General features: G+C 54.0%; 2 protein-coding genes across 2 annotated transcripts; one reads left to right on the top strand and one right to left on the bottom strand.

The window, feature by feature from the left end:
- Positions 1–408: 408 nt before the first annotated feature.
- On the bottom strand, positions 409–3,015 carry COCSUDRAFT_16037 (hypothetical protein; the record flags this gene model as incomplete). Its single annotated transcript, XM_005647345.1, has 5 exons — positions 409–702; positions 1,017–1,257; positions 2,284–2,419; positions 2,445–2,571; positions 2,878–3,015. The coding sequence occupies 5 exons, from the start codon at positions 3,013–3,015 to the stop codon at positions 409–411; spliced, it is 936 nt and encodes a 311-aa protein (XP_005647402.1).
- Positions 3,016–15,079: 12,064 nt separating this feature from the next.
- Positions 15,080–20,955, top strand: COCSUDRAFT_24081 (MFS general substrate transporter). The gene is made up of 13 exons (XM_005647344.1): positions 15,080–15,704; positions 15,848–15,929; positions 16,089–16,199; positions 16,477–16,608; positions 16,838–16,979; positions 17,190–17,373; positions 17,711–17,733; positions 17,988–18,210; positions 18,888–19,034; positions 19,310–19,402; positions 19,855–19,975; positions 20,275–20,348; positions 20,669–20,955. The coding sequence occupies exons 1-13, from the start codon at positions 15,405–15,407 to the stop codon at positions 20,801–20,803; spliced, it is 1,767 nt and encodes a 588-aa protein (XP_005647401.1). The 5' UTR covers positions 15,080–15,404; the 3' UTR covers positions 20,804–20,955.
- The last annotated feature ends 538 nt before the right edge of the window (positions 20,956–21,493 follow it).

Raw genomic sequence — 21,493 nt, 5'->3', positions numbered from 1 at the left:
CCGGCTCGATGCCTAGGCCCATTGTTGAGCACGCTAGCATCCGTCCAGCAGATGTAGAAAGCTGGATTTCTCTTGATTCATAATTGTTTTTATAATCAAACTATACTGGTGACCAGATTCAATACGAAGCCTTCAACAGCAGCATGCGCGCACCCCTAAGGTATGCTCATTTAATATTTATATGCACGCTGCAGGCCTGTTCAATACTTCCTACACAGCTTTGACACAAGACACCATTCTAATCTCCATACATGCCCACAGCACATGCAGTCAACCTCACAACACGCTGCAGATGCCTCCACCTCATCTGAGGAAGGAAGGGAATTTGAAGGAAGGAGACTAAACATCAACTCCAGCCGCCCATGGCTGATTGGATGAACTGAAATGGTAAAACAATCCAAGTCTAAGTCATCCCTGCGGGGCACCCTGCGGCAGACGCACGGCCCAGCCGCGCTCGCAGCACAGCCGCCAGAGCGCGGCCAGCACCGGCACGCTCGCCACCGTTGCCGGGCTGCCGATCACCGCCAGTTTCACCTTCGGCCGCGTCAGCGCAACGTTGATCCTGCGCCAGTCGGCCAGCAGCTTCCCGGCGCTGCGCTCTGCGTTGCTGCGCACCAGAGACACGATCACTGCGTCCTTGTCACGGCCCTGGCACTTGTCCACCGTCAGCGTCTCCAGGCCGGCCCAGCCGCGCGCCGCCGCCTGCCGCTGCATCAGCGCCACCTGCGCGCAAATGTCAGCCCGGCGTTAGTCATCACTGCAGCGCTGCCGTGCGCCAGAATCTCGGTAGCTGACGCATTCTTAACGCCTGTAATTGATATTCTGCTGTCAGCAGGCTGACGCTGGCAAAGCTTGCAGCTCCCAAGGCAGTCACAAGAATGCTTTAATCCGATGATGGCATGTCAATGCTGCAGCATCAATTAGCAGATTCCAGAAATGCTCACACGAGACAGACAAGAGAAGGTTGCAAGAAGTTTCGAGTGCTGCGATATCCCTTAGGGCAGGCCACAGCAGACTCCTGAAAAGAAGCAGCGGTGCCGCGCCTGCGAGCGGTAGGGGGAGATGACGCCGATGGAGTCAAGGGGAATGCCGGAGTCGGCCAGGGCTTCCACGATGCGCTCCACGACGGCGGCCTCGGTGGCGTTGCATGTGTTGTCGGCCGCGCGCGTCTCGGGCCCAGGAACGCCGTCGGTGTCCAGCCACAACACCCGCCGCGCAGGGTCCAGCACCTGTTTGACAGATAACATTGCCCTTAAACTAGGGAGATTTGCTGAAACTGCCTGTAGGACAGGGAGGAGGTGCCAGTCACGGCCATGCCCCTTATCAGGGAGGATGCTGCAACATTTGTTGTGCAAAAAAATTAGGCACCGTGCAGGGGGAGGATCAAGGCAGCATCTGCCCCAGTGTAAAGGCGCCTGGGCAACATGCGAAGCTGGATAAATGTGAAGCATTTGTGGTCGACACTTTAGCCCTGAGAGTATGGTTAGTTGCTGGAAGATTGCTTGTATGGAAAGGAGGAAGGAACCCAGCAGGGGCATCAATGCAGGCAGCAATTGCTCTAGCGCAACGCGCAATCATAATGAACTCCGACAGGTGTATTTGCTTTTATTGGGTCATCCAGGCAGTGCCTGGAAAATAATGCAGGGAGCTTTGGCTGACCTGCTGGAGCCATTGGGGGAGCTGGGTGGGAGGCAGCTGATGGGGCAGCTGCAGGGAAGCTTCCGCGACGGCAGAGGATCCGCAGCGCAGCTCGCCGTTGTAGACGAGCGCGTTGGCCACCGACATGATGTCAGCGGCCATGCGGTACTGCGACCGCAGCGTTATCAGCGCCTGTGATCAATTACATACTTCAGTCACAGGAATTGTCTCGTTGATATTATGGCGTAGGGACGCTGCAGGGATGCACTGTGGCTGCACAGCTCCTGCGCATGTCTCAATAAGGCGCCTAGGGGCGTAATGCATCTGCAGCTGAGCGTGTGCAGCAAGCTTAATCCTGCCCCTCTGCCTCTAAGCATAGAGTAACTGATAGTCTCTTCTGCTTTCCCTTTGCCCAGTTGCGGCATGTCTTTCACCAGGCAGCATGCGAAGAGGAAAATACTGTGTGGCAATAGCATGTGGCATGTGACAGCTTCCACACTGTAGCTGTGCTCCTGTTGCCAGACGCAAATGCATGGTAGCCTAGGGGCAGTATGCAGCTTGATGAACATAAACTGGGCAGAGCTGCTGCAGAAGCTGGTCAGGCAGCTCATCCGATTAATTCTAGATCAGAGAGAGCGAGTTCACACCTGCGGGTGGGCCTCGCACAGGTGGCGGAAGAGGCTCTGCGCTAAACCGCCGGCGGCCGCGTCGCGGTTCTGCACGAGGGGCGGCAGCTGGTAGTGGTCCCCTACAAGGCAGAAGCTTCGCGCCAGACCCAACGCTCCCAGCACAGCCGGCAGCGTCACCTGCGCGCAACAATTTTGACGGGTCACTTTCGAGAATATACACAAAACGTTGAGGGTTGATTAGTCTTTGAAACATGATGATTGTGTCTTGAGGACGACTTGTCTCAAAGACAAAAGCTGGCAGTGTCTACTGCGCGGATGACTTCTGCCGTTGATTATCATAGTTAAATTTCAGCGAGTTTGACAGCAACATAAGTGCTGAAGGATTGAGCAGAGTCAGAAATCAGCATGCTTCTTTGGCACGAGTTCGTGACAGTCTGCCTGCCCCGAGGGCTTGGCCACGTGTTTATGTCTCAGGAGCAGATTTGTTGATTGAGAGTGTCTGGGCAGCAAGAGTGTTGTGTAATTATGCAATGGCGATGTTCCATTCGTAATTTTTGTTGTATCGAATGAGCAGAAAATGTGGCACAAGGCGACAGGGCGGGGCGCTGACCTGCCCAGCCTCGTCCATGATGCACACGTCGAAGGTCTTGCCGACCAGGAGCGGGTGGCCCACGCTCAGGCAGGTGCAGCCCACCTGCGAGCAAGGGGACAAAGCTTCTAACAGGAACTGATGGCATCGCGTTTGCATGGGCACGATTGCCTGTTTACATGTCTTGAGAGCAATAGCTCCAGGTCTATGCGAACGAGCTCTTGGTCAGCTGAGTCAGCACATGCGTTCTGATCAAGCCATTCAGTGCACAAACCTGAAGTACCAATAAGGTGTTTCTGTAGCAGGGCAAAATCTGGTATCCGGAAGCAGGCAGACGCAGCTGGCAGCTATGAACCACTCGCCTAATTATGAAACAGCAGCGCCTCCAAAAAATAAAATACACCAGCAGAAAGCGCACCACTTAGGCACGGGTCGGGGGCCACCTTCCATGCATACAGGTCTTCCAGCAGTGGCGCAATCAGGACACCACAAGTCCTCAAGAACTCAAATTGTAGGAGCCAAGATGTAGGAGCCGGGATGTAGACTTCAAGTGGCAAGTAAGACTGTAGGAATACTCACCACTCGGGCGCCGGCTGCGGCGGCTGCGAGGCCGGCGACGCTGGTGTCGGGGAAGTGAACGCCGCCCGGCAGATGCCCCTGCAGCGCCGGGTGCACCGTGGCCGGCCGGCCCAGCCGCAACAGAGGCACGCCCGCCTCCGCCAGCTTGGCAAGAACATTGTCCACCGCGCTGCAATAAGTCAAATGCATTTCACCCGGGATTTGTGAACACCATCAACATGCAGATGCAACCCAACAGACTGCGATGCAGCCATTCAAAGCTTCACTATTTTGGTTAAACATTTCCAAAAGGCGTCACGATATATGCTAAGTATTGCAAGCCACTGTCTGCTGCAATCATAGAGGCAGTCAGTACTTGGCCAAGTGCAATCACGTATGCCAACACTAAAAACTTGATCAGATAGGCAGGTCAGAAGAGAGTCTCCACTCTCCTTTCAAAGAGCAGAAGAACGTGACAATTTGAGAGCGGCATCAGCGGCGTTTAGAAATGTGGAGAATGGTGTTTGCTCACCTGTTGGTGTACGCGGTGATAAGGACTGAGGATCCGCGTGCGACCAGGCGCTTGACTGCCGCCACAATGGTGCTGGTTTTGCCAGTGCCGGGCATGCCCAGGATCAGCGTGTAGTCCTGCGCTGCAACCACCCTGCGCACAGGCAACACATGCACTTCATAGACTTCTTTGCAGGGCTGCTCTGCACTGAACGCCGGCGCAGAAGACCACACTCTGTTGGCCGGTGCCTTTTGGGGCATTTTGGTGTGTAATATACTGTGAAAACAGCATCGCCAACAGGATCACATGGCGCATGTATCTTGAGTTTAGAAGATCTTGCATGGGTGGGCTGATAAGAAGTCGGGTCACCAGTACAAAACGGCAATCTTTTAAATGCCCAATGGAAACAGCAAATCCAAGGGCACACAGCAGGAAGCAGCTGCCCTGCTACACACAAGCTGGCCCATAGAACTGCATGCACGATCTCTGATCAAACAAAGAAATCATTACACAGGCCAGAACAAGACAGGACGCTGACCTGTCCACGGCCCTGCGCTGATCGTCATTCAGGTTGTCGCCCAAATCCCCGTCGGCCGGGGCCGGCAGCGCGGCGGCGGCGCCGTCGGCCGCGCGCCCGGTGACCGGCGGCTCGAGGTCCACTATGAGCTGGCGCAGCCGCCGTATGCGCGCGGTCTTGCCGCTGAACAGACCTGCGCATATTGCCACAGGCTGTATGTGAAACGCAAGAATTCAGTCTAGAAGCGCGCCTTGAAGTGACTGCACGCAGTCCTTCCGAACTGAATCCTGAAGGTGTGGAAATGTAATAACCGCACATCAAACTCGTAAGGTGCTAATCACTGATTCATACGTACAAAAAATAGCAGCATGTCAAAATTCGAAAGGAAACCACACTTCAGAGCTAAGCTGTTTACTATTGTGACGTGTCCTGTGTCGATCCTGGAGCTTCTGCCTGGAAGATTGCTCTTGGAAGATCTGGCCATGCTTTCGAATTCATGCCAGCACCATTCTTGACATATGTCCATCATGAGCAAAACGCCAAGCAGCAGGTACAGAATGCAAATAGAACACATCACGATGAATAATCACTTGTAAGACATGCCCTGGTCTTTGCTTTGAATGACACGTCATCTCCAGCGAGGATGACAGCGATGCCCGCACCCATGAGGTTCCGCCGCAGCCGCACAAAGACAGACGCCACCTCATCCTTATCCAGCCGCCAGCTGGGATGCGCAGGCGTTCCCTCCAGCCCATCCCATTGCCTGTTTTGTCCCGGTGCCCCATCTGCGCCGGCGTCCCTTCGCAGGTGATCGGCAAATGCAACCGGCAGCGGCTTGTCGGTGGACAGCGTCGCTGAGTCACCGCTGAGCTGGACGATGACGCCGCGCGCAACCGCCACATGCTGACCTGTTCACCCAAAATATGGTGCAGCTCTACTGTCACTGTTTTTGTTTGAGTTTTTCTATGCTATAGACGCCCTGTTGAGCACCTTTCAACAACCACAGAGGAACAACATTGCAGCAAGACAAGCCGAAAAATTCATGGTGCTTCTGCCGGCCTCTGTCTGTACCTCGAACAGAGTTCAACTCTATTTGGGGATGCTTCATTTCTCTTATATCGACTGCATAATCTTTTGCAGCATGCACAAATTGGCAGTGCTCAAGGAAGAGATGGCCAAACCTTCAACGCCGATGATGACCATGTCTCCCTCGTTGAAACAGGAGTCCTCCAGTCTGGCGGCCGATGTGGCGGCTGACGTGGCGGCGCCGACCGCTGATGTGGCGCGGCGAAAGTCCAGCAGCCAGGCCCCCCGGTCGCGGGGGTCCTCCGGCAGCCGCTGCCGCTGCGCCGTCAGCTGCAGCCCCGCCACGCACCGCCCCAGTACCTCCCTCTCCTCCCCTGCCACCAAGGGCTGAAGCATTAATATGAGGGTCACTATTGAGGGTTTAGGAGTTATACCAAATGCAGAACCAACCAATGGGAGGGCGTACACCATCACTCTCCGGCCTTCTCCGATATGAACAGTGGAACTTCTGCGGCACTTTCAATATAAATGGACATCAGTCTGGAGCAGCATTCAAATAGCCAGTGGGCCGCCAGAGGCAGGGATCGATGAGGTGACAAAGAGGATGGGAAACACTCTTTCCAGTATGTGGGACCAAGCTGACCAGCCCGAAATCTGCATGCTGTAATGGCGCGCTAGTGGACATCATTGCAGACTCACCACCCCACAAAGGTCCACACGTGGGCAACATGAGCACCCACAATATCTCTCCCATTATATCATGAGGATATTAATAGAATCAGCAACGGCATGATAGGGTGCGCACCGGGCATTGCCCAGATCTCGGAGCGCTTGGCGCTGACGTCACCTTCCTCCAGGTCCACTAGTCTGAGCCACTGCGCCAGGAACGCCGCGTGAGACGCTGACATGTGCCCCGTCAGCTCCACGAAAGTCGGCCCCATGCCCGCTGACTCAGCGTTGCCGCCCTCAACCGCCTGCAACAGTGCGTGATGGATCACAATTTACATTCAAGCTTGGGACCTTGCAATACAGTCAGACCTTCAATTAATCAAACTCTGAATTAGCAGCATCTTGGCATTTTCTTGGGACCACCCTCGGGATTATAGAAAGAATTGACTGTGCGAGGACAGTCCGTGATGGAGAGAGGAGGGATCAGCAGGAGTAGGGGCCAAGGCCATATAATTGTGCAAATTACATCCCCCATGGTTAACTACATGCTAGGTGTTGTCACTCCCTGGCAATGCAAGTCCTAGCAAACCCTCATACCCCGGAAGCTTGGAGAGGGCATTCTACCGAGCTACCTACGGCCATGTTTCGCCTGCAAGCAGAAGCTAAGCTTACGTGGAAGCAGAGGCAAAGAAAGGAGGAAGCGTTCAACTTGCCTTGTGCAGGAGCGCGCAGTTCTGGCGTTGGAAGCAGCCAGAACAGGCGCGCTCGTCCCTTATCACCGGCGGCAGCGACCGCGCGCGGCCCAGCCGAGCCGCCAGCACGTTGCGCTGCTGCATCAACCCCGCTATCTGCAAAATCATCCGCCTATATTGAGCCATTTCTCTTTCAGGCTTGACGCCTCTTCAATGACAGGGAAAGCTGGAGGGGATTTTTCGAGAGGCTGCTGCAACGCACTCTGCCCTGTGGGCTGGAACAAGCATGTAAACTAATCATAAAAACCTCTTCAAGCACCCTCCAACCTTGATCAAGTCTTAACATCCTCCAAACATCAAACCTAAGTCTAGTTCAAAGAAATCTCGTGCCAGACCTACGCATGCCAGCGCCTATTATCACGCTGCATTTGGTGCAAGCGTAACAGCTATCCAAGCGACAGGCCACCTAAAGAAGCCCATCTCTGGGGAATTACTGCACCTCAGCGTGGCAATGCTTCCGGCTCAAGACACTACTGTGGACCAAGCCACCTCATACTAATGCTGAAAACTGCGCGCAGGATGAAAAATGGGGGTAGCATCGCCCGGGGGTGCAAGAAATGGGCGGACCTCGTAGGGGGAGCGCATGACAAGCTCTGGGCTGGCCTGGTTGAGATACCAGAGCAGGCCGGCCTCTATGGGCTCCCCATAGCGCTCCTCCATCAGCAGCTGGTACAGCGTCACCTGCACGCATGCACACCCAGAACGCCCAGCCAGTCAAAAGAACGCACGGAACTTGTTCAGCGCATGAAATAAATCAACGGGAAAAAAAATCGTTTCACCGTGTCTTATCCTTCATTGCTACTTTATGTGCTCTCAGCACAGGACAGAGCGACCTTTTACCGAAGACCACTGGGCACGATGCATACCAGTGACGAGCACCGACCCTACACTGATAAGGATATCCAGAACTTCAGAAGGAATCCGTGAGGAGCTAGGTGCTGTGAAGGGTTCTGGCTGTCCCACAGCCACAGCATGCATGCATGCATCTATCAAGAGCGCTTGTAGCACATCACTTGCACAGAAGAGTTGCTTGACCGATGTATCCGTGAGCATGCACTTCTAGAAGGAGAAGCACCAACACACCCTGCAGATGCCCAGACTGCCTCACGAATATATGGCACATAGGCATGCGATTGCGGATCATCATCCATTTGCAATTGTGATAAGTCCCAGTCTGTTTCATGACCACTTTCCAGCACTGCAGATCAGAAATGAGAGTAGACACTTCTTGGCGATGCGTTTGAGGGGTGCACCTGCGCCCGATGGCTCTGGTGGGGTTTGCCGGTTTTGAATTCGAGCGGTGCCACGGAATCCTCTGTTGGCGCCGGCGGCCGGCCGCCGGGAACGCCGTCGTGCAGCCGCCGCAGCCGCAGCGCCACGGAGGCGTCGATCATTCCTTTCAGGCCGTAGCGCGGCGCCTGCGCCAGCACGTTCAGCAGAAGGAGGTCTGTATCATTTTTGTTTTGGGTTTTTGTTACCGGTTTACGTACTAGGGTAACCTAAATCCTTGACCATTCAGGAGGCCTGAGAAAAATGGAAAGTAGGCTAGCACTTTTTTTGCGGGACTGTCAGCTTAGGGGGTCTTTTGCTCCTCTCCAAATTGACACGTGACACCACTCAGGTATGCTCAGGTATGTAGAAGAGTGATCTTTTGGGCTTGGAGTTTGTTGGAAGGAGCACATCAGCCCATTGAGCCAACAGTATGGGCTGATGTGAGCCTCCGTTACTAATTTTGGCGTTTATAATTCTGCAACTTTAGCATGTGTCTCTTTGAGTGCAACATTTTGAATAATGAGACACACCCCAATTTAGGCATTTGAGCAGCATGGAGAACCAAACGAGTGGAAAAATAAAAAAGAGACAGAAAAAATAGTGCCCTACAAAAGTGTCGGGAGCCAAGCTTGACAGCAACAGAGCTCAAACCGCGGGAGCCAAGCTTTTAAACAACTGAGCCCAAACCTTCCACTTATGCTCAATGCTGTACTTCACATATTTATATACTGCTTGAGCTCACTGATCAATAATTCTTATTCAGAGAGAGAGGTACCTTTAAGAATTTATGGATGAGTTTCTTCCAACTACCTGACATACACCCTCTACCAACCCTGAGATCGAACCCTGAATTCGGTGATTAAGAGGAATGGGGAGCGGTTTGCCATCTGCGAGAAAACTCAGTGATGCGCACCCAGACGCTCTCCTCGATGTCGGCCACGCCGCTCAGCGCGATGGCCGCGCGGCCGGCGCCGCAGCCGCGCGCCCGGGGGACCTCGATGGCCGCCGCGTCGTCCGGCGCCGGCCGCCGGAAGCGCTGCAACCAGCCCAGCATCGGCGCGACCGCGTCCCGTAGCACTGCCATCGCCTGCCGTGTCATAGCAGGTGTGTCACTGACTTGCATTCTTAGCGTGAACCATTCTGTGGAGACGCAAAGTATGCCAGCAGGCTTGAAGACTGATGCAGGTGTCATGCAGTTGCTTATAACGCAAAAACCAGTCTTGTTCAGTGTTTGTGAAGATAATTGTAGGCCAGCAGACAAGAGCATGTTTCCACCACCTGGACGCAAGCAGCCCGTACAAGCCAATATGTCTGGGAATTTATGCCGCGGCTCAAGCTGCTGTCATGTGGCACAGTGGCAGGTGTAATCAGGATTGAAATTTCTGAGCGATTCCTGAAATTTCCTCTCCTGAAAATCTAATGAAATCTCCTGATCGATGCACGAAGAACATATGCATGGAGCTCATATGTTCTTCGTGCATATGAGATAGGCAGATAGATCTGCACTGCCTATCTCAGATAGGCAGTGAAGAGTCAAGTAGCTATACAATTGCGCAAAGAGCAGTTCTATACTGAGTAGGCAAGTGTGGTTAGCGCTCCGCTGGAACACACGATATGCATGCAAGCATGGGCACCAGAGGCGTACCTTGGCCTCGTCAAGTCCAACTTCCAGCAGCTTCTCGCCGTTGCGCCGCAGTATTGCCGCAGCCGCCGCCTCCAGGCCCGCACGCGTGGCACACTCCTCCACCAGCGCGATCTACACAGCCATGAATAAATTTCCAGTTGCGGTAATTATATCTCCTTAAAGGTTGCTTCCCTGAAAAGCTTGGTGATGCAGAGGCCAGGGGCAGTGTAACGGGTGGAGACAAAGATGCCCAGTCCCTTGAAATGAATTTATTGCATCTTTCAACAACCAGGCACCATATATTGCCAAAGTAGCAGACCTTTCACGAAGCACAGAATAGACGGCATTGTCCCTTGGAGGGTTTTATGTAAATGCCATGTTTGGCGGCAAAATTCTGATAGATAAAACCACAAGGGGGGATTGTGGCAGGCAGAAAAGTGGGGATCAGGAGTTGTGCTGACCTGGAAGAGCTCGTGCAGCAGCGTTCCCTCCACGGCCTTGGCCCCAGAGTCGCCACCGAGGCGCTCTTCGAGGACGGCCTGGCGCGAGCACCGGAAGCTGCCGGCCACGCGCGTCCCCGAAAGCAGCACGTCCGGCTGCACCACCAGCAACCCTGCACATGACATGATCACCATTTAAATCGAATTTAAAATCAAACGCGACAGCCTGGGCTCTCCTAGGGGTGCATGCAACATGCTGCGTCAGTGGCAGCCCTGCTCATGAGCATACATGCATAATGCCATAGCCAGATTGAATGCAAGTTCTGATTTCTTCAAACTTTGTATAGGCTCTACTGGGCGCTCTGGGCCTGGGAATGCCAGGCTGAGGCACCAGCGGCCCTGCATGCCTGCGGAGATTTAAAATTGTAACTTACATTTAATGAAAAGTCGGGTGCGGCAGGCCCGGCTCAAAGGCTCTCACGAAGGGGGCAAAGGTGAACGATATGACTGCTTGCTATGCTGCATGCGTGGTCCTTTATACATGCCGCCATGCTGTGTCATTTTCACGCGGGTAAAAATCATGCATAACGGTGAAAATTTGCTGGTTGCACGCGCACCTGTTGCGTGGTCGCACATGGCGTGGGCCTGGCCCTGCACCACGTCGACATGTGCCAGCACATGCACGATGTCGCCCTGGTACACTGGCGTGCTAATCCACCCATCGCGCAGGTGCACCTGAATACACCCTCAGTCATATATCTTGCACCTCTAAATACGACTAAAACCCTCAATCCACAAACAAAAGATATGAATGCCTGTGTCTCCTCCGGAGGCCCTGAAGGACAGTCTGAGCAGCAAGGTGCCAGAAACACTGCTGATGATAGACAGAACAAATTATGGGCATGTGAGAAATGTAACACTTCTGCACACTGCGAGGCTCTTGCAAAAGCATGCCACAAAAGGCATACACATGACTGTGCAAACAAAATACTCCATGATGCATGTGAAAATTGGGGGATCTTTGCTCACCGCCAGCTCGCTGCCGGTGCGTTCGTCGAGAACACGGAGCACTTTCTCCGAGTGCGACTCGTGCACCTCTAACACAATATATCGCACAGGTGGCTCCGCGGCAGCGCCTAGCGCCACGCCTTGCACCTGCGAAGAAGATGCCTACCTTGGGAGCCAGGATCCATTTCTTGCAAGTGTTGCAGTGCCAGCACTAATAATGGCAATTTTGCATACAAGGCACTTCTGCTGTCTTGGCTTCTGCCAACCCCACTGTGACAGCACATGCATGACAGATGCGGCGCATCTAGAGCTTAGCAGCAAACACAATACACTTCCTACAGTAAAGTACAGTACAGTACAGTACAGTACAGTACAGTACAGTACAGTACAGTACAGTACAGTACAGTACAGTGGCCTCAGGAGCATTATTGGATGCACCGACCTGCTGTGCGAGGCTCGGCTGCGCTCGCACAGGCGCGTAGGCGGCCGGCCCGGCCGGGGCGGCTGCGCCGCGGCCGCTTGGCCCGGCGGCCGGCGGCTGCTGCAGCGCCAGGTTTGGCTCCTGCACCGCCGGCCGCAGCGCGGCGGCCGACTCCATGAGCTGCGCCAGGTCACCGTCCCAGTCATCCTCCCCGTCGTCGCCTGCCCACAGATCCGGCAGCGACTGATCTGGCGCTCTGCCCTCCGCTGGCTGCTGACTCTGCCCTGCTTCAACCCCCTGCTTTCCTGCTAGTAGTATATCGTTCTCCTTTCCTCGCATGCTGCCTCGGTTCTCCTGCGCTGCCGAGTCCGCCCCCGCAACACCCTCCTGAACGCTCACAGCACTCCTCTCTTTCCCGCTGTCCCTGCACATTGCTTGGGCACTGGCCGCGCTCTGTGTCGATGCATCCCGGGCTGCTGCACAGGTCTCTTGCCGGCTGGCCGGCCCCGGGGCGGCAGCAGGGCGGCTGCGGATGTCGGCCATGTCGGGGAGGGGCACTGACGGCTGTCGGCCGCTGCCGAGGCTCCTGGCTGTGGCCAGGTCCTGGCTGGCGCGTTCGATCTCCTGGCTTGTGCGCTCGAAGGAGGTGGAGAGGCTCTGCTGCAGGCCGGCTTCCTCCGCGCTGTCCTCCTTGTGGCTCTGCACCACCACCTCCACCTGCGCACAGACTCCCTTGCTCCCTCAGCCGCATGTTCTAACCCTGATCCAGTGGGAAAATCATCACGGTAACAGACATAAGCTATCTGGGCGTTATGACTGTACTCTGCTGCTGCCTCATGAAATTCGGCTTGCTTGATAGTCCACCCCATGCAGCAGGAGCTGACACTGGTACTCAAACAAGCAGGGTGGGTTGCTCCTGTACAGGGCTGTCATCTGCGTTCTGACATGATGTTTTGCGCACAGGACGGTTTCAGGGCAGATCCATGGAGCTGCACCTGTTCGAGGATGTCCAGCAGGGCGCGCCTCTTGCGCGAGGCCTGGCGCTTGCGCGTGCTCGGCCCGGCCGCCTTCTCATCGCTGCTGCCACGCTGCGAGCAACGTCATACCAGCCCAGTCATACCCCTTGTCCTTTCCTTAAGGCATGCTGCCCCAATCACCGCATTTTTGGTCAATAACAATCGACTTCGCTGTTAAATCAGCAGTGCAAGGCGGATGGGCGGTGCAGGCTAAGGCACACTGCTGTCACCACCATTGATCTGGCTTGGCGCTTTTTGTTGTCAGCTACCAAATAGTGGGAGGAGAAAGCAGAACTGCGCACAAATGGTGAGCCCGTGTTGCAAGGAACGAGGATACAAAACAACAAGAGAAGGAACCGTACATGCAGGCCGGAGGCGGCGTGGGCGGCGGAGGCGCGCTGTTGCACGGACCCGGGGGAGGCCGCAAGGTGGCCGCCGCAGGGCGCGAACTTGCGCTTGACGGCGCTGCCGGAGCGGATCTGCTCGCTGGGCGTCTTGGACGTCGACTTGCGCGACGGCGTTGCGCTGCCCGCGCTGCGCCCGGCGGGCGCCGGCGCCACGCTGTCCCGGGGCGTTCCTGCCGTGCCCCTCCTTGCAGCCTCCGGCCTGCTGCGACCAGGCAGCCTCTGACTCACCGCTTGTGCTAGTAAGATAAGCTGCATGTATTCACTGAGTGCATGCACCTAGCCACTGGGTTCCTCAAGCGCGCCCCCCCTCGCAGCCTCCTCCCTGAAATGCCCAACTGATCCCCTGACTTGCAAAAACCACATCCATGCGGTGGTGGTGCCTGCAGCCTCCTACTAATTCTCAAAGATGAGATCACACAGCCGCAAAATGAAAGCTTTCAGTGTCTCAGTCCCCAGCAGCATGCGCCCAGCATGCCACTTGTTTCAAACCTTAAACAGTGGGCACCTCCGTAACTCCACGGTCAGATCGCGCTAAATTTCTGTGCCCAGGCTCGTTTCTCCAACGCAAATGCGGGGTACCTGAAAGACAGCAGGTCGGCAGATGGCGTCCCATGCCGTCTACCCGGTGTGCCAGTGATCACCCCGACAGCGGTGGATGGCGCGTGCGGCCGCTGCACAGCCGAAATCAGGCGCCGCCGTATCAGGTCCAAGTCTGACTGAGGCGCACTGGCGGCCGCGCTGTGCACGCTGTGCTGCGGCCCGCTGGCATCCTCCTGCCAGGGTGAGTCGCGGTAGACAACCCGCTGGTCCTCTGACTCATCGTCCTCTGCCACCTGGCGACCAGTGATCACATAACCCCAATCAGATGCCTCCCAAACCCGCAGCTTTAATTGTGAGGACAAGTTTCGTCTGGGTAGCAGAGCAATGTGCAAGAGACTTTCAGAGATCCACTGCATCCTGCAGGCTCCTGGCTTCCTGGCACCAACTTGTCAGTACTCTGATATCTGAAGAGTGACTTCAGACTCTTGAGAGCAGTGTGGTGTTAATCTGAGGCGGAGTGGTAAGGGGCGAGCACCTCGATATGGGCAAGCTTTGCATAGGGTGGCGACCTAGCAGGGCTTGTTAGCTGCTTCTGGTTGACAAAGGGAGATGGGCTCCTGCTCTGCTGCTTCTGTGAAGAGATCTGGGCGTGAGTATGTGTTGAATCTGCGATACAAAACGAAGGTCAAGGGCTGGGGTGTGACTTGCACCAAGACCACCGCACACCTGCCATCTCACGGGAAAACACATTGTTATTACCTTTGTCGTCGTTATCAAGCTGTGATAGGTCAATTATATGTGCTTGCTGAGGCTGCTGAGGTTTCTGTACGCAGGGCACATCACCCCACGTCAGTCCTCCCCACATCAGCCAGTACACAGCTGAAGCATATGACTGTTGCCCAAATGGGAGACACAATCACACGTACCTTGACGATCTTCCGATCAAAAAACTTTTTAATATTATGTATATTTGGAGGCTTCTTCGCCAAAGCTGCTTTCTGTATCCCAGCAATAGCCTGCCTGGTCAGTTGCAAATCTTGACGATTCTACAAGAAAACCATTTTTAAAGGATTCTGAAGCATGCCCACCTTTCCCATCGCCTCTCAGATGCTGCATCCACTGTTACTTTGTGCTTCACCTAGTTTTACAAAGCAAAGTGCAGTCTCTTCACAAGGTTTTTTGCAGCACCTCGTTGGTATGCAGTACGGCTCGGTAATGGTCGGCATATAACGCAATGAGCAACTTGTCAGGACTCCTGAGGGCTTGTCATCAGAGGAGTGCATGAGGCTTGTTCAGGATGCCTGCCCATGAAATGCCCATGCTTTGGCTGTGCAGTCGAGGTTTTGAAAGACGACAGGTGTCGTTGCCAGATCTGGCTCTCCGCATCGGGAACGCCATCTGAGTGATTGTCCGACACTTGCCTGACGAAGCAAAAGTCCCACAACTATCCTGCATGTGTACCCATTAATATTCCTGTAATCATAGCGTAGAGTTATGATGAAGTGAGGCAGAAATTTCTATGCATTGCAGAACGCAACTGATGCACTATTGTGCCATGCTCGCATGGCCTGTGGATGTACTCCCGCTTTCAATCATGCAGATCACTTGCGGCTCGGGAATGAGCTGACATTGATATTTGACTGTGTGCTGCTCTTTTTGCGTGCCAGCCTTTGCTGCTGCATTTGGAGTCTGGGCTTCCAACAGTTGGAAGTGCACGCAACAGATGTGACTGTAGATCTGTTATGTGATCAGAAGAATCGCATTCTATTATCCTGAATTCGTCAAATATGAATAATACACTTCAGCGTCATCGGGATACGACCCTCAGTGTATCCCCGATCGAGGAAGCAGATATAGAGCGAGGACCATCTGGTGAGACAGATGCCCTTCTTCTCAAAGGCTCCATGGATGGGGCGGACAGCCATGATGCGTCCATGGAGAGCTCCAGGCATCTGGACGGAGATGACAGTGATAAGGCTCGACAAAGGCTTGTCACCACGATCCTCATCAACCTCTCTGCCATCATGGAACGCACGGACGAGCAGCTGCTTCCAGCAGTCTACCGTTTTGTGGGAGCAAGCTTTCAGGTGGTCCAGATTTCTAATGAGAGACAGAAATTGCAGGGGCACGTACCTACGACTCAGCACTGCTGCCTGACTTCCTCACTCCTGACCTTGTTGCACACCTTGGGTTACAGCGGTATTCATGATGTCTCTATGGTCTGAAACAGGCGTCGCCGAGTCAGCTTGGGTACTTGACCCTCTCCAGAGCCGTGGTGCAAGCTATCGTCTCCCCAGTGGGAGGCTTCCTAGGTGAGCACATGTATCTCATATTTTGCTTGAGCCACAGGTCCATCAGCGTGTTGTGGAGATACGCTCAGATAGCCTTGAAGATTACAAGTTGAAAAACGATGTGGCATTACTGGTACAGCTTACACACATTTTAGTGATTGTTCGACTTCTCTGCTGAAGGGCACTATTACAACCGGATCTGGGTCATCACCTTTGGCTGCTTGCTCTGGGGCATCATGACTGGAGCCTTTGCCAGCTGCCACACCGTCGCGCAGGGCTACATATTCTGGGGTGAGTGGCCCCTACCCTTCTGATTTTCCAATCGAAAGGTCATGGCACATGCTTTCTCTGAGCTCTTGCAAAACTTACCCATATCAAATCCTTGGCGTGTTCAAAAGAACATGTCGAAGAAGTGATCGAGGTTTCTCTTGCAAGACAAGCCCAGTCCTCACAACCTTTATGAGGGTGACAGTGACTGCAGAGCTGTGCCTCATGGGAGATGGGAATCTTCGTGGAAAATGGTGCTTAATGGTAAATGGGAAATTTCAGGCTCGTGTTCACCTTGTAGGGATCAATGGCATCGGGCTGTCGATGGTGATTCCCAGCGGGCAGAGCATGGTGGCGGATTACTATCCCGAGGAGCGCAGAGGGGCTGCATTCGGCGCCCTCTACCTCACTGGCGCAATTGGAGCCATGCTGGGTGCTCTCTCATCTCCCTTTCTAATTTACTCAACTCCCTCTCTCTCCATTACTTGTGTTCTTCTCTCTGATCAGCCACAAACTCGCGCAGAATTCTGCAGGATATTTGCCCCCTGGTAATGAAAACCCGACTGTCCGTCGGTGCTGTTTCAAAGGTCACCTTGCTTGCTGAAGAGTGGTCACGTGTATTGGGGTGTAGCCGTGATATTAGCATGCATGCATGCGCGCAGGTGCGCTGTACGCGACCAATATAGGCGCGCTGCATCCGCTGGGCATCGAGGGCTGGCGCTTTGCCTTCCTCTCTGTCGGCCTGCTCAGCGCCACAATAGGCGCGCACCCACCCCTACTCCTTCCCCACCTGCTATTTAAAATGTGCCAGACTCCAGCTCTTGGGCACTCAGGAACTCCTGATTGAAAATTACTGCGAAACCTTTCTTACAACTGTCATCCCAGACTGGTGTGTCGTATGTTGCGCACTTGCTGTGTTGTAACAATCCAATATTTCTTGGTGAGAACACATGTAGAGCACTTTGCCTTGCATGTCCTTGCGTATGTGTGGTTACAACTTGCATGAGTGATTAGTGTCTGCCTCGCTGGCGCAGGAATTCTGACGTTCCTGTTTGGGCACGATCCGCGCTTTGAGGACGACAGCGCGATAGCGGTTGCGGATGAGGACGCGGAGGCGGAGCAGCCCAGCTTCTGGGGCCTTCTGGAGGAGCTGGGCATCGTCTGCACGATTCCCACCTTCCTCATCATCGTGTTCCAGGTCATTATCAACCATCTGTGAGGAACATTTGTTACAGTGATCCTTGTGCTCTAGTCTGCGCCGGTGCTGTGTTTTCTGGCATTCCTCTCTGTGTACTGCATTGCACCATGTCTTCCAGGTAAATATATATTAAATGCTGCATTCAGCGTTGTGTTGTGAGCTGTGTTAGATTGCGGGATTCTCTTACTGTAGGCCTCCCTCTGAACACATGATAACGAAGCAGACAACCTCTGCAAGCACATCTGGACAGCGGTCTGTATGGAAGCATCTGTCAGCCGGGTGATAGTGCTCAGCTCTGCAGCTGTTGTGGTGCCTAACACTGCTCTCTGTGCTGCAGGGCATCGTGGGCTCGGCACCCTGGTGAGTTTGACCCGGCCCTCACTTCATCCCTGGAATCTTCTCCTGCTAAGCGCTGCCTTGCAGCCTTGTGTAGAGCTTTGTTATGTAAAAAGGCCGACTGGCTGAGAGATGTGTTGCCTGACCTGCCTGCGAGGCTGTATGCGCATGGCAGCCCTCAAAGTGCTCAGGAATGCAGATTGCAAGGGAGCTCTGCCTTGCAGGAAGGCAGACAGTGATTGACATATAACTCATGACTATATTTTGTGTGGTCTCAGGAACGCCATCGTATTCCTGACGCTGTACCTGCAGCTGCTGGGAATGGGGGATGCAGCGTCCAGCTCTCTGATGGCGCTGTTCCTGGGGGGGTCCGCTCTGGGGGGCCTGCTGGGGGGACTCCTGGGGGACTGGGCCGAGCGCATCTCGCCCTACCACGGCCGCATCATCGTCTGCCAGCTCAGCGTCTTTGCAGGAGTTCCCTTCTCCTTTGTCCTGTTCAAGGTGCGATCTTGCAGCCTGACATCTACTTCTGCATGCACCGTAAATGCTCAGTCCGTGCCCGGGAACTTATAATCAGCTACAGTGGCCTCACTGCACCCCATGAGGTCAATTTTCATCACGATGCTAGCTAGGAAGTATATACTCACAGGGCCTCGGACGTCTTTGAGTCTTCGTGGTTGTGCCACATTGGTTGTGCCATATGAATTGAGCTGACAGTACGCATGTTTTCATGCGGCAATCCTGCAGCTCACAATGATTATGCATGCTCCACATGTATCTCACAAGTCTGCTGGCATGCCTTCAATCCTTGGACATATATTCATGCTGGTGCCCATGCATGCATGCCCATGCACTGGATGAGGTTCCCAGAACCTTGCCAAACGCAGGTCCTCACCAGTCCACCTTACATAAAAGGACTTTGCAGTAGAAAGGGCAGGCTCAAAGACAAAAACATTGGCCCCGGCTGGGGGGGTGCGGTATAAATACTGAGCACCGTGCCCACGGTTGATGGGGTCTTGCTTGGATCTTGCGAGTCCATCAAGGGGTAGGATTTTGGCAGCCTTTACTGCAGCTTGTCTGCAGACGCACCTTGCTTCTGGCAGAAAGAGCGTGTAATAATAAATAACAACAATAATAATAAAGACAAAGTTGAGGCTGAGGTGGATGCGCGCATGCAGTACCTGCCGATGGATGGATCCGATCCGCTGGTGGTGGCCGTTTACGCGGTCCTGCTGTTCTTTATGGGCCTCTGCATTGCCGCAGCAGCACCAGCATGCAATAACCCCGTCTTTGCCGAGATCGTGCCGCCGGAACTGCGCAACATGGTACGGCCTCCTCCTTAAATCCAGCAGAAAATTGATTTGCACCATCCCAGTACAGCAGGGCTAGATTTGTACTTAATTGCATCAAGATAGCAGCCTTGGACGCAGTTCCATGCCCCGGAACATGTTATGTGGTAAAGTGGTCAACCAAGGAAATGCCACCTCAACTGAGAGGTATCTCCTGCCATGGTTCATTACATTAAGGTCATCACACTCTGTTCTCTATTCTGAGTTTTACAAAAGGGGGGCTGTATAGGAATCTGTGGCTTGGTGCGCAGATCTATGCCTTTGACCGATCGTTCGAGGGCGCAATTGCAGCGTGCGGTGCACCCCTGGTGGGCATCCTGGCAGAGCGGGTCTTTGGCTTCAAGGTAGGGCCACACCCATCCTATGTCAACATTTGCACTGAGTCCGTCCCTGAAGCTCACAAGCCACCAAGCCGTTCACATACTGAAATTTTAAATGCACAACCTCTGCAAGCATTACCTCCAAACAATTGCTGCAAGTCTGACTGGCGCTGAAGAAGCTTGTTAACTGACTAGCATGCCAGCATGTCCTTGGAGCCTTGGGTTTAGCAGACTTGAATATGCCAGTGGTGCGCACATTCTGTTCTTCAAAGCAGGGCATCTCATTGTATCAGCCGGGTGGCAAATGTACAAGCTCCCAGTCATGGATACTTGCGGTCTGACAAGTATACTGGCGTGCGCAAGAAAGCTGTCAACCCTCGCCATTGCTTCTGAAGCGCGCATGCCCACATCTTGGAAGACTGCACGCATAGCAGTAGCAATATGACAAACAAGTAATTGTTGTGTGTTTGGTGCAGGGTGCGGCGGAGATAGATCCGGGTGACGTGGATCAGAACCTGAGCAAAGCTCGTGCGCTGGGCAATGCGCTGCTCTGCTGCATGGCCGTCCCATGGGCCCTCTGCGTTATCATCTACACAGGCACGACCACTGACACCTGGTCCCGCACTTTTGCTGATACGCCAATGCTCTGCTTGAGCAATGCTGCTTCAGTAATACTCTGCTCGAGCGCTGCTGCAGCAATCAATTTCGTCCTTGACTCTTCTGGTTTCTGCTGCTTGGGTGTGGAACCAGCAACCTATCAGATCTTCATGACCATATCTCCTTGGCTGTGCTGTGTCAAAAGCTTCCATTGATGCACAGATGACCTTTCCGATGCCGCACCATCAAGTACAGTCTGTGAGAAGCTGCTCCTTATCAAAAGGCTGTGCCCTGCACAGGTCTGCACTACACATATCCGCGCGACAAGCGCCGCGCTCTGTTCCTGGCGCAGATGGAGCCCGTCAATGAAGATGTGCGCCTTGACTTTCCACCATACTTGTGATTTGAAGTGTGCTTGAAAATAATGTAGATCTGGTGGTCATAACGGAAATTGATCCCACTTTTAACTGCAGTGACAGTCACCAGCCGGATGCCTCGCATCGGAGAGTCATGCTGATGTGTGCATGCATGCATGCACAGACCCTCCCTCCCTCTCCTGATCATTGCAGCACATGACAATTTCAAGGTTTGATCACTTTAATTGTTCCTTTTGGGGGGTTGGAGCCAACACGGCGTTCCCCTACACTTGACATGCACACATACACTGAGCTATGCTTCTGTCGGTGACTGCAGCTGGTGAGGGCTGCCACGATGGACCTGGGCTACCTGGACTTGGGCTATGTGCTGCTTCCGCGCACTCGCTCAAAGGCCCGGCCGCCCAAGCGAACGGCCTCCTGCCCCGAGCTCTGCCTCCTGCACTCCCTTTAGGAGGACTGCAAATCTAGGAGGACCGCAAAAGTAACCTCCAGAATTGTTGTTGTTGTTTTTTGTCTGGAGGATGGCCCTCTGAGCAGCCCAGTGTTGTGTGCATCTGCAGATTTTGAGTTTCTGCCTGTCTCTTTTGTACTTGCACCCGGCATGCGGCCGCGTCGCAGTATGAGACCTTAGAAACCGCCTCTGCGAGGATGTGCGGATGTGACTGCTTGCTGTGAGATCGGACTTTGCGCAACAGCGGCATTTGCACACTTGCATCCAAATTCCAAATGCTGAGTCTTTAGGGCAAGCAAGGTCCTTGGAGGGGCTCGCGGGGATCTGTGCAATAGTCAATGCAGGCTGGTGAGCGGGGTGCACTTCTTTTGCTGACGGCCTGCCTTACGAGGCGAATGTACACAGTACTGTCTCACTGTTGTGCACGTAGAGCCGGACTGCTAATTTTCACAAAAAGTGCTGTATGTTGCTTTGTATCTTTCTCCCGAATTCATTTTTGCCCGGTTCATCTACTGTGGGCATGGGGGATGCTATCGAAGCTTGAGCAAGCCTCATACATGCTCTGCTTGCCTTGCAGCGGCTGCTGTTTGAAGAGTGCATGTTTACAGTGACTTCAAGTCATTCAAGTTGTCATTCAAAATGAGTGTAGGCATGCACATGCGCATGCCTGCCAAATTTGCCGGGCATTCT

The sequence above is a fragment of the Coccomyxa subellipsoidea genome, assembly GCF_000258705.1.
Source record: "Coccomyxa subellipsoidea C-169, whole genome shotgun sequence".
In the NCBI taxonomy this organism is placed as follows: domain Eukaryota; kingdom Viridiplantae; phylum Chlorophyta; class Trebouxiophyceae; family Coccomyxaceae; genus Coccomyxa; species Coccomyxa subellipsoidea.
The sequence above is the reverse complement of the archived record's forward strand: the minus strand, read 5'-3'. Positions and strand labels throughout refer to the sequence as shown.